Below are 17206 nucleotides of genomic sequence, written 5' to 3' on the forward strand. Positions count from 1 at the left end.
ATATGGTTAACAATCATATTTAACTGATTGTGTGAGTTTGTCACACTTGATTATGGTTCTAATTGCGACATAAAGGTGTGGGGGGGAGTTTGATAATGAGGTGTACAGAATACACAGGTAAATATTAGTGATGTATTGTAGACCCCACCTGATATTTTAAACAGTGTAAAATGTGCTAATTTTTCTGTTTCACAGAGCTGCCGTCCTTGCTGCCCATTGTGGATGTGGCAGAAGCTTTGCTTCATGTTCGAAATGGTGATTGGTTTCTGTGTCTGCTGGTTGCCAATGTGCCTGACAGCTTCAATGAAGGTAATTCATCTGTGTCACAACACTACACCTAATGTCAGCTGATAATGTGAGATGGAGTGGCTGGCTAATTGGCATCATATAGTTACTGAGTGTGCCTCCTGTGGCAGGAATAGACCTTTACCCAACATCACCTTACAGACTTTCTGTGATCGTTTTGTTATAATTCTAGGCAGATTGTTATTCAGTTGCCATTACGTTTGTGGTCTGAGTTGAACCTTTTCCCTCTGTAATTCTTGCCATGCCACAGGCCTGAGGTTAGGCGTATTTGTCTTTGATTGATGATGAACATTATAGTCCTACTCTGGCTCAGAGAGCGACCACTGTGTGCTCTTAGAGACTCAAAGGAAAATGCCTGCTGTCTCCAATGCCTCCTTATCATACAGAGGGTCACGGCTAAGTCAATAGCTTATTTGTGTATGTTACATACCGGTCATTGTCAAAGAATCCTTTTTGGTTTTGTTACTGGAAAAGACCTTGATCAGTTAAAAGTGAAATAAATTGATTTAAGGGTGAAGTGTGGGAAATGACTCTGTCTAGAATCATCAAGGCCTATCACATTGAACACAGTCTGGTAACCAGACCTAACTCTACCGGCTCTTTTATGGGCTATGAAATAATCCAGACGTGGCAGAGATGGAAGCTAATATCATTTCAGTCTAAGCTAACCATAAACAGTTTGCCTTTTAAACCGTCAGCTGGAAAATGACATAAATCCTTGGAAATGTTCTCCTCTGATGGCTGTTAAATCTTATTTACAGGCAAATAAATGAGTCATGATTCTATGGTGTGTGTGTGTGTGTGTGTGTGTGTGTGTGTGTGTGTGTGTGTGTGTGTGTGTGTGTGTGTGTGTGTGTGTGTGTGTGTGTGTGTGTGTGTGTGTGTGTGTGTGTGTGTGTGTGTGTGTGTGTGTGTGTGTGTGTGTGTGTGTGTGTGTGTGTGTGTGTGTGTGTGTGTGTGTGTGTGTGTGTGTGTGTGTGTGTGTGTGTGTGTGTGTGTTAATAGATGAACACGGCTTGTCACAACAGTGTGGAAATAAAGTGTTACAGTTGGGTAGTGATGTACAGAAAGCCAGGAAATCTTTAGGGATAGATTACATTATTCAAATGATTGTGGCATACAGTATTAAAATTTATTGACTGTGTAGTTTTTACTTTACTTTTCTGGAAGATCATCAGTATCAGTGAGCTTGTTGCTGATACAAATCAGCCTCTTTAAAGGATCAAAATGTTCAGTTGTAGGAAATTCAGTGAGTTCATATGTGCTGCGTGTTTACTTACATGTTCATGTCTGTCTGTCTGTCTGTGCAGTTTGCAGAGGTTTGATCAAGAATGGAGAACGTCAGGATGAGGAGAGTGTGGGTGGGCGACGCAGGACCGAGGCCTTAAGGCAGCTCTGTCAGATGAACCCCTCACAGGCCCTCAACATCAGAGCCATGGTGGTCAGTGACACTATTATTACTACAAGAACAACACAAGAAAAGAAAAATACCGTCTGCTGCATGGCCTCATGTTTGTGTTGCAGGGTATTCGTTTGGAGACTCAATGTTGCTTAAAAAAGTTGTGATTTCAACAGAACTGTTTGTTTTGCTTGTATTTATTATTATCAAAGACCTAATAATGAAGTTTTACTCCACAGATGTATTGCATGATGTAGTGAGTTAATTCACAAAAGATTTTTCGTCCCTACTGATTTATGTTGTGATACACTTTGTGATACTATCCCCGAAGGGACAAATTTGTCTTTTTGCTCCGCCTTTTCTCTCGAGAAGGTTACAGCACAAGGTCAGTTATTGAACGAAGCCCAGGAGGTTGTACAGTTTCATTGCTTTTGTCAGGACTGGCTCCTTTTCCTGACAAAGCAAACGCGGAGAGGGGAAGGTGCCGACAATAATCATGTTTATTTACAACAATAAGCAACAATCAGTAGTGGAGGATATCAGTGGTGAGTGCGGGTGCATGGATGGATATGTAGGTGTTGTCTTTGCATTAAAACCAAGAGGGCAGATGCAGCGGGGGAGCTGCAGGACGCCAGGCCATGGATGGAATGAGAGAGAGGGAGGCGGCGATCTCCACCCGGCTTTTAGGGACGTAGCCACGCCCCCCTACAGCACGCACACCTGAGTCCCATGAGCAATCCTGAGAGAAGGAGAGACAGAGAGCGAGAGGGGAGCCGCACACACACACTCACACATACACACAACCACCTGGGGTTGTCACACCCCCCCCCTTAAGACGGGACCCCAAGGGGGAACCGGCACAATAAACCCCCAAGCTAGTAAGGGTGGCAGGACCAGCTACATGTTACCCATTTACAGTTGTAACCATACTCTAAATAACATGAATTACATGAACAATTCCCACTGAAAAACCCAACCCAACTCACCCAGCCATCCCAGAACTCTGCAACCTGGTACCGGGGAAGCCTATTTAAGAGTCTGAAAGGATGGAGGAGCAGGAGTGTGAAAGCGGGGATAAAGTTACATGTCATCATACATACAAGATTAACAATGCACAACTGACCCAATACCCCATTAACTCTAAGGCAGAGGCGCCCTAGACAAAGCATCTGCCAGGATATTATCTTGCCCTTTAATATGGCGTATGTCTAAATCATAACCCTGCAAAAAGAGAGACCACCTGACCAGTCTCTGATTTGGAGTTTTCAAGGAACCTAAGAATGTCAAAGGGTTGTGATCTGTGTAAACAATTAAAGGTGCCGTCCCACCTACGTACACCTCAAAATGCTGCAAGGCCAGAATGAGACCCAAAGCCTCCTTTTCTATCACGGAATAGTTGGCCTGATGTCGATTGAACTTTCTTGAGAAAAAACAGACTGGTCTCAACAACCCTTCGTCCCCTCCCTGGAGAAGGACGGCACCGGCCCCGACCTGGCTGGCGTCAACCTGTAAGACAAACTGTCGGTCAAACTGGGGAGCAGCCAACACAGGACATGAACACAGTAAAGACTTTACATTCTCAAAGGCCTGCTGGCACGCAGTAGACCACACGAACTTAGCTCCCCCCTTCAGTAGCTCAGTCAGAGGAAAAACAACAGTAGAGAAATTTCTGCAGAAACTTCTATAGTATCCAACCAGACCCAAAAACCGCTGGAGCTCTTTCTTCGTAGTTGGCGGTGGAAACTCAGACACAGCTTGTACTTTGGCCTGAACAGGAACAACATTACCCTGACCAACCACACGCCCCAACCACGACTGTCCATGTCTATACAATCGTCCATGCGCGGTAATGGAAATGAATCGGACTTAGTGACAGAATTAACCTTCCTCATATCTGTGCAAAATCGCAGAGTTTTATCCGATTTAGGCACCAAAACACAAGGAGACGCCCAACTGGACGCAGATGGAATGGCAATGTCATTTTCCAACATGTAATCAATCTCAGTGTTCAAGTGCGCCAGCTTCTCAGGACCCATGCGGTAAAACCGCTGTCTGATTGGCTGCGCTTCCCCCACATCAATATCATGTACAATCCAGGAAGTACGAGAGGGAACATCACCAAAAAGCTGCGGAAATCTACCGATCAGCTCCACCAACTCGACCCGCTGCTCTTCAGACAGATGTGACAAAAGGGACTGCAGATTACACAAAGACTCGGAATTCTTCAACCTACCACTCAACAAACTGTCATCAGGCTCAGGAACGCCGTCTGTCTCCTGCGCCACACTACAGGTGTCCACAGCGAGCGCTGCACCAACGTCACCTTTTACGCACTCACCATGCCCCGAGCGTTGGTAATATGGCTTCAGCAGGTTCACATGATACAACTGGGACGACTTCCTTCGACCTGGTGTAGCAACGAGATAGTTAACATCAGAAATTTTTTCAGACACAGTGTATGGGCCAACAAACTTAGCCTGGAATGGTGACGTGACCAGCGGAGTCAGTGCGAGGACCTGGTCCCCAGGACTATACTCATGACGCACCGTACCCCGGTCATACTGGGCTTTCATTTTCACTTGAGCCTGCCCCAGCTTTTCTTTTGCCAACAAACCCGCCCGAAACAATCTGTGCCGAAAACCATTAACAAAGTCAATCAGGTTTCGGGGCGCCTCGGCAGGAACTAATCCACCCTTCAGCGCCGCCAACGGCCCGCGCACCGAGTGCCCAAAAACCAATTCGTTCGGACTGAAGCCCGTGCTCTCCTGCACGGCCTCTCGAGCTGCCAACATCAACCAGGGGAGCCCCTCCTCCCAGTCCCGATCCAACTCTGTACAGTAAGCGCGCAACAAGGACTTGAGCGTCTGATGGAACCGCTCCAACGCGCCCTGACTTTGCGCATGATACGCAGTGGACTGGTTATGGCTCACCCCCAGCGATTTCAACACTTCCGCAAACATATGCGAAGAGAAATTGGATCCCCGATCACTTTGTATGACCTTGGGTATCCCGAACACTGAAATGAACTGTGCAAGTGCTTTAACTACCGCTTTGGTGGTGATGGTTCGAAGCGGATAAGCTGCTGGGTATCGAGTACACTGACACATAACAGTCAACAAATACTTACACCCCGACTTGGCACTAGGCAACGGCCCCACACAGTCTATTATCAGATACTCAAACGGTTCACTCACCACAGAGATGGGCTGCAACGGTGCCGGTTTTACGCACTGGTTGGGTTTCCCCGTCAGCTGGCAGACGTGACATGTTTTAATATACGCCGCCACCTCTTTTTTGGCCCGCGGCCAAAAAAAATGTTTAAGCACCGACAGATACGTTTTACGCACCCCAAAGTGACCACTTTCATCATGTGCCGTTTTCAAAACGTGGGAACGAAAATCCTGAGGCACCACCACCTGAAACACAGGCGCTCCCACAACATCCTCATCACAAGGCAACCATTTGCGAACCAACATCCCATCCTGCACAAAATAGCCCTGGGCTACATCACCAACCTGGTGACGCGGCACAACCAGATCCCACAGTGAGGACAACGAAACATCAGATTTCTGAGCCTTAATCCACTCCTCTCTTTCCACAAGTGGAGGCAAATCAGGCAGCGCAACCGGTTCCACCGAGGCCGCAGCCTCCGCTGGCACAGACGCACATTTACTCTGAGCGCGCGTCATGGCACAAACAGGAAAAACTTCAAGCGCTGAACTGTCAGACGCCACCGGTTCGGACACCACCACAGGTGGCGGGGGACCACTGGACCAAACCCGACCACCACAAATATCATTTCCCAGAATCATTGACACGCCTGGCAAAGGCAACTCAGGCCGCACGCCCACAGAAAACACACCTTTAGCCAGATCACAATCCAACACCACATCATGGCGTGGCACGGGAACGAAGCCAAGCTCCATCCCCCGCATCACAATGAAATCTCCAGACTGCGTATCAGAGGAAAAAGGAAGCACAGACTGCACAATGAAAGAATGTCGGGCCCCTGTGTCACGCAACACTCTCACAGGAACACATTCAGTACTGCCCACCAAGGACACACGCGCCTTTATGATGAAAGGCTCAAACCCAGACTTGTCACTGACGGTCGCCTCCACCGCCTTTTTTCCTGGCACACTTGCACACAACATAGCAGGAGCTGGGGAAGGCGCAAAATTTTTTCGCCTAAGCAAAGGACACTGGTCCCTCCAATGACATTCCCCACGACAAAAATTGCACAAGTTTGAACGTCCTGGGCGCACAGAGACAGGCGCGCCACGGGCCAGAACAGGTTTGGAAAAACGGCTGCGCGTAAACCTACTGTCATCCACTGCGCGCTCGCGCCCCTCAGCAAAACCAGACTTGTGCGTCAGCAAGAAATCATCAGCCAACTCAGCTGCTTTAAGCGCAGTAGCTGGCCCTCTTTCATTTAAGTAGGCGGCTACGCGCTGAGGAACAACATTTTTAAACTGCTCCTTGATTATCAGTTCACACAGACCATCAAATGAATTCACTTTTTCCGCGGAACACCAGCGGTGAAAATGAGTGGTCAAATCGCGCACAAACTCCACATTAGTTTGTTTATCAACCTTCACCCACTGTCTAAACCTCTGGCGATATGCCTCTGGAACGAGCTCATACGCCTTGAGGACGGCTGACTTCACCATGCCATAAGTCAAACCCTCCTGCGCGCACACAGCCGAGTAAGCCTCCTGCGCCTTGCCCGTGAGGACGCACTGCAGCAGGAGAACCCTATCAACATCTGACCACTGCCTGGCATCTGCCACGCGCTCAAACAACGTGAAAAAAGTATCAGGATCTCGCTCATTAAATTTAGGCACAAGGCGCAGACTCGCCGTTAAGTCTCTGCCCTCACGCTCAGCCACAGACCCAGACGCGCCAGAATCCCTCTCATTTCGGTCCGCAACCCTCAGCTTCGCCTGCTCCACCTCTAACTGCAACTCCAAGAGGTCTTTCTGCCATCCTGCTCTTTCCCTCTCTTGCTCAAACGTGAGCCTCTCAGCACGCTCAACCCACGCCGCAGCCCCCGGCTCTCTCTTTGATCCAGCTGGCTCAACCCCTGGCCCTTTCTGAACCACACCTCTTTCAAACAATGTCAACAACACAAACACCTTCAACTCATCCTTCAGGATTCCCTCTTCCACCTCAATCGCATAATGTTCCGCAATTTCAAGCAACTCCTCTTTCCTACATGATTCCAAAAACACCGCAGAGGGCGCACCATAGAAAGCTGACAAATCACTCATATTCACCGTAGAGCCGGATCCCCACCGCTATGCGCACTTAAGCAGACAATGCCCCCCAGAGCGTTCCCCTCACTGCCTATCCAGAATCTAACTAAACTCAACCCTGGTCTTCATGTGGTTCTGCAGCGGGCTGATTAAGCACAAAACCAGCGGGGACCACCAGCGGCGACCCCACGGAGTGCCCCCGAGATGATTGCTCGCGCAACCAACACTAGCCGCTCCCCACAACACTACTGACAAAAAAAACAAACAGACACAATCCCAAAGGAGACGTGTCCTTCGCCTAACGGGAACCTCCAGAAAAAATGCGCATCCAGTGTATCACCTACCCTTCACAGGATCCCGATCCCGAGATCCCGAAACCAAGACGAGCCCCCATTTGTCAGGACTGGCTCCTTTTCCTGACAAAGCAAACGCGGAGAGGGGAAGGTGCCGACAATAATCATGTTTATTTATAACAATAAGCAACAATCAGTAGTGGAGGATATCAGTGGTGAGTGCGGGTGCATGGATGGATATGTAGGTGTTGTCTTTGCATTAAAACCAAGAGGGCAGATGCAGCGGGGGAGCTGCAGGACGCCAGGCCATGGATGGAATGAGAGAGAGGGAGGCGGCGATCTCCACTCGGCTTTTAGGGACGTAGCCACGCCCCCCTACAGCACGCACACCTGAGACCCATGAGCAATCCTGAGAGAAGGAGAGACAGAGAGCGAGAGGGGAGCCGCACACACACACTCACACATACACACAACCACCTGGGGTTGTCACACTTTGTTGAAGGATGGATCAGGAGGACTCTCCTCAGGCAGTAGTGCATGTCATGTTGTGCTGAAATTAGGACATTTTAAAGACTAATCTGTTGTTGGCAGCTGGTGTTTGTTAACATATGGATTAGATTGAATCGTGTATAGATGGTGTAATGGTACAAGGGCAGTGATGTAACAACAGGAATTGCATTTTGAAGCAACATATAGATGCTGGTGTTGATGTATAATTAATTCAAATATCATGACAAGGAGAGTTTGAAGGTGATCCGTGACTAAATCTGACGTTAATTCCCATCTACTGATTACCTTGTTTTAACCAATCAATGACAGGCCTCCTGAGGTGTGTGTATATTAACCTACACCTGAAATACACAGCATCATAAAATATGTATGCACTTAAACTTTTATATGAAATAACAGGGTATCCACGGGGTCTTAAAAAGTCTAAATCTAAAATCTAAATTTTAGGCCTTAAAATGTCTTAAATTTGTTGAATTATTGTGTTCAAGTCTTAAATAATTTTAGACAGGTCTTAAATTTTCTAATGCCCACCATGGGCGAGCATTTCACTCGCATTTGCCCCTAAAAAAAAAAAATACATGTGTGAACCAGGAAAATCACAAAAAAGAAAGAGCACAACCTGCGATTGGTCAAAAACTACAAATCCCACAATTCTCTGGCCTCAACAATAACAGTAGTTAGTGTAAGTAAGGGAGAGTGGAGCTGTCGGTGAAAAGAGGAAACAACGCCACGTCTGGTCCTGTTCTATGTTGTTCGTTCACACGTCACCGTTTATTCATTACGTCCGCGGTGTAAAAGGCCGTAACGCAAAGACGCGATTAGGCGCGCGACGCGGTATACGCGACTTTTTTTTTTTTGCGACGCAATACACGCGATTCTTTTATGGCGACGGGACCATCGCGTCTTCGTCTATTTCATCGTTTCATCATTTTTTTTTATAGCTTATATAACGTCACTGCAACATGCGGCTCTCAGTGCTTGTCGGTGTTGTGTCTATAAATTGTGAAATAACTTTTCCTCGATAGAAATATGATACGTGGTCGATAGGTTTCATTCATCCATGTTTTGGCAGACAGTACAAATAACCAATGATAATAAGATTTCCACCGCGCCGAACCAATCATATGGCTGGAATAGAGCCAGTCAACAGTAACATGTGCATTTGTTTGGGTTGCTGCAGATGTGCACATCAGCTGACACCGCCAGAGAGAGAGAGAGAGAGAGAGAGAGAGATAATGAGTGTTGTCTCGAAAAAAAAAAAGTGAAGGAGAACTTGGACAAGTGACTGAAAAGACGCGTGGTGCGCAATGGGGACACCAGGCAGCTGGAGCGGACCGTGGTCACGGTGCGGCCGCTCTGCTGCTCACCCCAGTGTGTGCGACACATAACGGCCGCTTCAAGGAGACTAGCGGACTGTTTTTTTTTTGATAGCCTCTTCATTCATCTTGGGCGGGGGGCGGTGCGCCGTCTTATAATGTTACAGAAAACCCTGCATTATGTTTTTTACAACTCGTGTTCCTACACTATAGAGACAACTTGCTGTTGGCTCTATATTTCAAGAAACTTGTTTTAAAAGGCACAATTCACCCATCTTTTAACCGGGTAGTTACGTCTCCAGTCTGTCGAGCGGGCGAGCGCACAGCTGATGTGCTTCCATTCCAACAGACGCACGGATTCAGTGTGGACAGAGAGCGTCAGATGTGACGCGATTGTCGGACGGTCGCTCGCGTCGCATCCAGTTAGGACACGGTGTGAGCAGCCACATCCACTGCGCTCTGGATCAGCTGATCGGTGCTCAGGTGACGTTAGATCTTCACTTTTTTAAACTCATACAAAGTGCAGCCAAACAGCAGGCTGAAGAGAGAGGCAGCAGCAGCTCTGACAGCTCCTCTGTGGCGCTGCAGACAGGCTGCAGGTGAGTTGGCGTGAGAGCAGAGTGCCGTCTTTTTTTTTTTTTAGCAGCCTTTGTTACAGGTGATAGGCTACATGTCCATGTGCATGTGCATGAGAACTGATTTTGAATCGAAGAGACACCCAAATATTCACATCCTTCAGTCCAGGCTTTTGAAAAGAGAGTAGCCTATAAAATCAGCTTCATGTAGCAGTTACCTTTAAAATGGTTCGAATATATTGCTGCTGAATAAATCTGAAACATGTGATGTGCATTTTTTGGGGGGAAATATGGCTTCTGATATAATAGTCTGTAGACATCATCATCATTCAACGTTTTCACATGGTCTGGTGTTAATAAAGCAAACTAAAAATCGCAAAAAGAAAATCAAGAATCGGTTGAATCGAAAATCGAATTTGAATCGAATCGTGACCCTAAAAGTCGGAATCGAATCGAATCGTGAGCCACCCAAAGATTCACATCCCTAGTACAGAGACCTGCCATAGTGTCATGGTGCATTAATATAAACTTCAACCTCAGAGCTGTCTGTCCTCAGACTGTCCTGACTGTCCCTGAACATCACACAGGGATGCAAACAGCGCGCCGAAAAGCGAAACTCGCTTTTTTCATGACCAATTAGGTGACTTGTGTGAATCGTTCAGATCGAAAGAGTTTTTGTTTTGAGGGGGGGGGTCTCAGCGCCTCAGCTCGGGTCAGTAAAATGTTTTTCTAACAGGCTGACGGTGACAATCACGTGAGGCGAACTCATTCATGGTCTCTGATTATACTGATAACAGCCTACCTCCAATGTAGACGCGCGACATGCACGCACGTTACCCAAAGCGGCGACGCCGTTTTTTCCCCCCGTGCATGTCCGTGGAGATGTGCGCCGCGGACATGCACGGTTCCCTACGTTGCTGTGTCAGGCAGGTGTTTCCACGGAGCTCTGCCCCGTTTCAGAGGTGAAGGAAGCCCTGAGTGGAAAGACGTCGCCTCCGCGATGTAGAATGTATTCAATTCAAAAAGTGAAACTAACACATTATATAGGCCTATATGTCCATTACACACTGAAGGGATGTTAAATCCCATGTCTTTATTTCTTCAGTTTATTTTAATAGTAATAATTATGACTAACATTCAGTGAAGACCTAAAAATCAGTATCTCCAAAATTGAAATATTGCAATGGTTTTTATTTTTTTAAAGCATTTTTAATATAGAAATGTTGGCCTTCTGAAAACTGTCCATCTATATGCACTCAATACTTGGTTGGGGTTGAACTACTGGAAATTGACTTTTCTGTGATATTGTTAATGGTGAGCCCCCCCCCCCCAGACAATTCCTCTCTCTTTTGGTCCTGACCCGTTTGCATCCCTGTATATTACATTTCGAATGCTGAATGAATATACTGGAAGACACCATCATTTGAGAGTTGGTTGGGGGGGGGGGGGGGGGTACGTATTTAACGTATCTTTTCTAATTCTGTGTGTCCCCAGGTGGAGGAGTGCCACCTGCCTGGCCTGGGTGTGGCTCTGACCTTGGACTACAAACCAGACACAGCAGATGAGGCAGTCAGTCCTCTCGTCTCTTATGTCAGCGGTCTACTTCTGGGTACCAACAGCAAAGTCCGCACCTGGTTCAGCATGTTCATTCGCAATGGACAGCAGGTGAGTAGGCAGGATATGAATGAACATGAGCACTGGTGTAAAAGCGTAACCATGTTGTGGCACACTCACATGGCCTGTTAAAGCAGTGTTACCATGTTTGAGCAAACACAAAGCTACTACATCTTCGTCTCATGGATGAAACTTAGCTGAGAAGTTTAACTAGGTCATGCATGCAAGAATTATGGTTTGAGTTCAATTAGACAGTCAGGTTAAAGAGGTTTGACATGTTCTTTGCCTGTAGTAGTTGTTGTTGTTGTTGTTGTTGTTGTAATAGTAGTAGTAGTAGTAGTGGGATCACCTTAGTCTGGATAAAGCCTGGGTTTCTAATGGGCAAGTAATGTAATTACCCTGAATGAAAGCTCTGGCCGTGATCCCAGTTCTCTCATAGACAATACCCTCTCACTGAACTGAACTGATCAGTTGTCAGCTGAACTCAACTGAACTGCCCACATTTTAAGCTAAAATATAACAAAAGACATCATGGAAATGGATATCTTCCATCTCCTGGCAGTTTATAGTGTTTTTCTTTTAAAAGAAATGTTTTATTGTTTCTTTAATAGACAATAACGCTCTCTCTCAGCTGTGTGGCCTTGCGGAAATGTTCTGTCCTCATTTAGAACTTCCCATTTTGTTTATAATTTACATACATGCACAATAAGATACAACATAAACAGCACAGCACTGCTATGAGCTCTGAGATGACCCGTGTCTTTCCCTCTCTTTTTCTCTCGTCCTGCCAGCGAAAGAGAGAAAGCAGCTCGGTGCTGTGGCAGATGCGCAGGCAGCTGCTGCTGGAGCTGGTCGCCATCCTGCCGCGCTCGCGCAGCACTCACGTGCCCAACGATGGTGACATAGGGGAGGGCAGCTCAGGGTACTCTGGCCTCAGAGAGGAGCATGTGGTGAAGGCCAGCGCTCTGCTCCGACTCTACTGCGCCCTAATGGGCATTGCTGGTCTCAGGTAATGCCCATTGACAGAGAGGACACATTATCTACTGTATTTGTTTTAATAATGATTTGGGGTTTTTAATGTATTGATGGAACATATTGCTTGGTTCATAGCTCAAAATGTTTTCATTTAATACATTATAACCAAAAATAAAGACAGTAAATTTGTGTAAAGTAGGAGTTTATCTTTTAAAATGTCACGTTTTTAAGAATGATCTCTTCATTGTGATGATTTTCCAGACCTACAGATGAAGAGGCAGAGCAGCTGCTACAGCTGATGACGAGCCGGCCTCCAGCCACCCCTGCTGGCGTTCGCTTTGTCTCCCTGTCTTTCTGCAAGCTGCTGGCCTTCCCCACTCTGGTCAGGTACACAAAGCTAGTCTTCTTGACGTACTTACAGAAGTTGTTTTTTTCAAAGGCTTGGATCACAAACTCTATTCAACTAACAGGTGGTCTTGAGTCCTGATTCACTGCCAATGCAGGCTGCTTGCCAGGGGTCTTGTCTGCTTCTTTGAGCATTTCATACTGTCCTTTTGTTATATGGAGTGTGAACATTATTCTGTGTGTGTGTCTGTCTAGCACTCCAGAGCAAGAGCAGCTGATGGTCATGTGGCTGAGCTGGATGATCAAAGAGGAGGAATACTTTGAGAGGCAAGATAAATCTATCTCTATACCATTATACTAACTACTATGCTATGCTAATATAGTTAAAAATATTTTTGATAACATGGTATTATTATGGAAAACTGTGGTTCTTTGTTTTTATGGGCACATTAATAGTGAATAATAAGTATTTAACCATACTCAATTAAATGGCACAAATTTTATTTTGAAAAGTAATATCACTATATGATTATGCAGTGATACATTATGCGTTCTGTACCCACTTTTAACTGTAGTACATTAAAAATAGGTGCAAAAGCAAAACCGAGTTTAACATGTCATTTGCATTAGGGCACAAGTTTTTGTGCTGCCTTTACATTTCCACTCTAAATATTCTATTAGCTGTTTTAAAATCATAAAACATCACATAATAAATTAGAGATGAACATTGTAAACAGCTGAAATGGTAAAGTAAAATCATTTATCCTGATGTGTTACGACTCCATTCATGATGGGATGGCTGCCTTTTACAGAATTGGTAACGATTGCATAATGTTGCATTAGCAAACATAGTTAAGCATCATAAACATTTCATAAATATATTTAGTACAAGATGCGTAAACCACATTTTGGATAGAAAAAATCTCCTTATTTTGTATTTCTTTAGTTGTTTAACACTGTCAGTTGCTGTTGGATGTTCTATTAATATTAATATTTCAAATATATTTCATCACGTTTTTAGTATTTTGTCAGCAAATATGTGATTGTTAGAGGATTCTCTGTTGTCGTATTTACCACAAACTAGTATGGGTTTGCTCTCTGATCTTTTGCTGCAGAGGATCAGTCGGGGAAGAGTTTACAGACTCTAAAAACAGAGGGGGAGGATGGGCAGAAACAGTACCAACATTCAGTAGCTATGTAGGGAAGCTCGGGGGCTGCATAATTTTGTTTCTGCAGTAATTGGAATTAAGACTTTTTTTTTTAAGTAAATCTGGCAAATCCGATGTATTGGTATTCTCAGTTGAGTCTGTCTTGTTTCCACTCTTTGGAGGCATTTGACATTCCCCATGTGTATGTGTGTTGTTCATGGGAATAACCAGTGATAAGTGCAGCAATGCACATTTATTGATGACTAGTCCTTAAAACATCAATCATCACAGACTTCAGGGGAGACTGTGTGTGTGTGTGTGTGTGTGGGGGTTTGGTGCAGCTGCTATAATCAGTTTTATTAAAATTCTGTCCCGTAAAACTGCCGGATTAACAACAAGTTTTAAGTGTCTTTTTTCTCACATGCCTTGCTTGCATATGTGTGTGTCTTCTTCCTTACAGTGCTGCAGGCGTATCTGCTTCTTTTGGAGAGATGCTATTACTGGTTGCCATGTATTTCCATAGCAACCAGCTCAGCTCCATTATTGAGTTGGTGTGCTCTACTTTGGGGATGAAGGTAAGGTGCTAGGTGGGAGGGAGAGAGGGAGGGAGGGAGGGAGGGAGGCAGTGATCAATACATCAGTCTGGCTGACCAGCTACTGGCCCCACTCCTCCACTGCAGCAGTGGCGCATATGAAGAAGACTATATCACTGATGAAACACTTGCAGCATACACATATCTACCAAGACACTCTATACCCCGTGGCCAATTTTGTGTTTTATTACTTATTAAGTGCACAATTGTTTCCTGCCTGTGCGCTAAGTAGTTTTCCTGTCTCAGTGTATTTTCCACTAAGATGTGTTATGTAATTGGATTTAGAGCCTGTTTGTTTCCACCCTAGGGCAATCCTCTCAATTCAATGTTGTGATGTTGTGCCTGCCATGTAGAATTTTTCTTACGAAATATGAAAGGAGGGAATTACAAAATACCAGCACTGTTGCCTGCAGGTTGTTTTCACTCAGAGTAAACCTACTGCTGCTTATGGTCTTTTTTTTTTTATTTTTTTTTTTTAAATTGTATTTTATATATTTTTTTGCATTGTTCAACTTTCTGCAGATTGCTATCAAGCCGAGCTCTCTCAGCAAGATGAAGACCATCTTCACACAGGAAATCTTCACAGAACAGGTACATAGATCGTGTCTCGCAGCTGATTTATTTTCTTCCTGCAGTGATGATGGCATATTGTGGTTACTCTAAGGCTTTTTATATGGCAGTATAATTCAATAATGTGATGTTAAAACCTTCATATTGAGCGATATAGAGGGTTGTCGGAGAAGGAGGCAGAGAAATTATTTCACCGTTGCATTTCCATTACAATATGTAGTCAAACTTGCGTAGGTGTTCTTTGAAAGGTCCATTTTTTCTGTACTAATGACATATTATTTCTGGTGTCTAGGTGGTTACAGCCCATGCTGTTCGGGTCGCAGTGACCAATAATTTAAGTGCCAACATCACAGGATTCCTCCCAATTCACTGTATCTACCAGCTGCTTCGGAGCCGAGCCTTCACCAAGCACAAAGTGTCCATCAAGGTTTGTTATGTCACAGTGATGGCTGGATGACTTGCTACTACGTGTTCCTTACGTCTGTCTTGAATAATAAATTTTATATTGCGATGCATTTGCTAGGACTGGATCTATCGCCAGCTCTGTGAGACGACCACCCCCATCCACACCCAGCTGATTCCTCTGATCGACGCCTATATCAACTCCATCCTCACTCCAGCATCCAAAGCTAACCCTGAGGCCACCAACCAGCCTATCACGGAGCAGGAGATCCTCAATGTCTTTCAGTGCTCTGCTGGGGTGAGTTACGAGAACAGACAAAGTCTAAACTTGCACTTAAAGAGGAACTAAGCAGGATTTATCCCACGGCTCTGCTACATTTTTACCTTAATTAAAAAGCTCCAGACTAATTGTGATCGTTAACTACATGACTTGTGACTTGTTACGAGTGAGAACGGAGGTTCTCTGTCTTCACCTGGCGTCTCACGGCTGAAAACCAACCTTGCAACATCAGTGTAGTTATTTGGTCGCCGCCCCGGTGTCCCAGCTCTCGTCTCTGCACACCGCAACACAACTGCACTCTGTAACCCGTAATCTTTTGTTCATGATGGTTAAGACTACACAAACACACACGCCGTAACATCGTATATGTTATGTAACGTTATCCACCGCTCCATTTGTTGATTTTTCGCCGGCTTCGTTGTAAACAAATGCACATGGGCGAGAGGAATGTAACCAAAACAGCGGAAAAGCGAGCGGACTTGCATAGTTCCTCTTTAAGAGCTGAAAAAGTCGGTAGTTCTGTGTATTGCACTTGTTCATTTTGTCATCTTTTAACATCTCATATTTATACAACTATATGTTTAAGTGTTTGAAGGCAATGATTTCCTCTTTAGAATTAATTGAGTTACATGTCTTTAATGGTGCTTAACTCATTGAGTGCCGCGCTCCTTTCCAAAGTTTTAGTCAAGTGTACCGGCAATTTAGACCATTTTTGACTTTTTATTTTAGAGCCATAGTGTATTCTATATTATTGCCACCAACACATACTGTAGCTCAATTGAAAGGTTTAACTTTATGCTTCAAGTGACCACAAACCGTTTGTTTCTACGTGCCTCCGTTCCTGAGAAAAGTCAAGCTAAACATGGCTGGGTTTCACCAAAATCCCTCCTTTTTTTCTAGAAAAGGAGATAGAGCGTCTTTTATGAAAGGTGCGCTGTTTGTGCCTGTCGCTCTTCTGACACTCGCATTTCTGGATCAAAGGGCTCGTATAAGATAAATATATACAACAATTGTTGTTCTATTCACAAAACCACCATCGGGGGCGGGGGGGGCGCCACTAAACAACAATAACACAGACGCACCGTGCCGTGTCACAGCCTCTCGCCGCGGAACGTGAGGCTCTGCCGGCCACAGCGGCTCGCGAACACCGGTCCCGCCGGTGGTCGCGGTCCGTCTGTGGTACGGGTCGGTGACGGCGGTCTGCTTTGGTCCAGAGACCATCAGATTTTACCGCGGGAGGACTTTGGGGAGGACACGGTGTTGCTCCAGATGAAGACCGGGCGGACTGTGGGCTGAGAGCTTCCTGTTTCTGCTCTGAGCTGCTGGAGCAGCTGGAGCAGGAGCGCAGGTGAGGGCGGAGCAGCAGCGGAGCAGCTGCGCTGCATCTGCATGCAGAACTCCGTTTGCAGAAGCTGAGTTATGATAAAAACTTCCAGATCATGAGCTGTCATGTGACTTTGATCGTCATCTATTTCAGTTCTCCTCGTCGTAGAGTCCCCAAATTTACATATAATGTGTATTAAAGTGTCTATTTTCATAATTTAAAAAAAAAGCAAAAAACGAAAAATTCCGTTTTTGGCACTCAACGCATGGGAACGAAAAACGAGAAATTACGTGGTTGGCAC

At 45.5% G+C, this 17206-nt stretch overlaps 1 protein-coding gene across 1 annotated transcript; it reads left to right on the forward strand.

Moving 5' to 3' along the window:
• Nucleotides 1–195: 195 nt before the first annotated feature.
• LOC146960881 (integrator complex subunit 2-like) lies at nucleotides 196–15599 on the forward strand (the record flags this gene model as incomplete). The annotated part of the gene is made up of 10 exons (XM_085771969.1): nucleotides 196–309; nucleotides 1617–1747; nucleotides 11149–11319; nucleotides 12060–12277; nucleotides 12505–12630; nucleotides 12844–12915; nucleotides 14197–14311; nucleotides 14852–14920; nucleotides 15192–15326; nucleotides 15423–15599. Coding segments are annotated over 10 exons (1328 nt in total), but the record flags the coding sequence as incomplete, so codon positions are not given.
• Between the last annotated feature and the right edge of the window lie 1607 nt (nucleotides 15600–17206).

This window comes from Trachurus japonicus, unplaced genomic scaffold, assembly GCF_045865225.1.
Source record: "Trachurus japonicus isolate A0001 unplaced genomic scaffold, Traja_1.0 AP029867.1".
NCBI classification, from domain to species: Eukaryota; Metazoa; Chordata; class Actinopteri; order Carangiformes; family Carangidae; genus Trachurus; species Trachurus japonicus.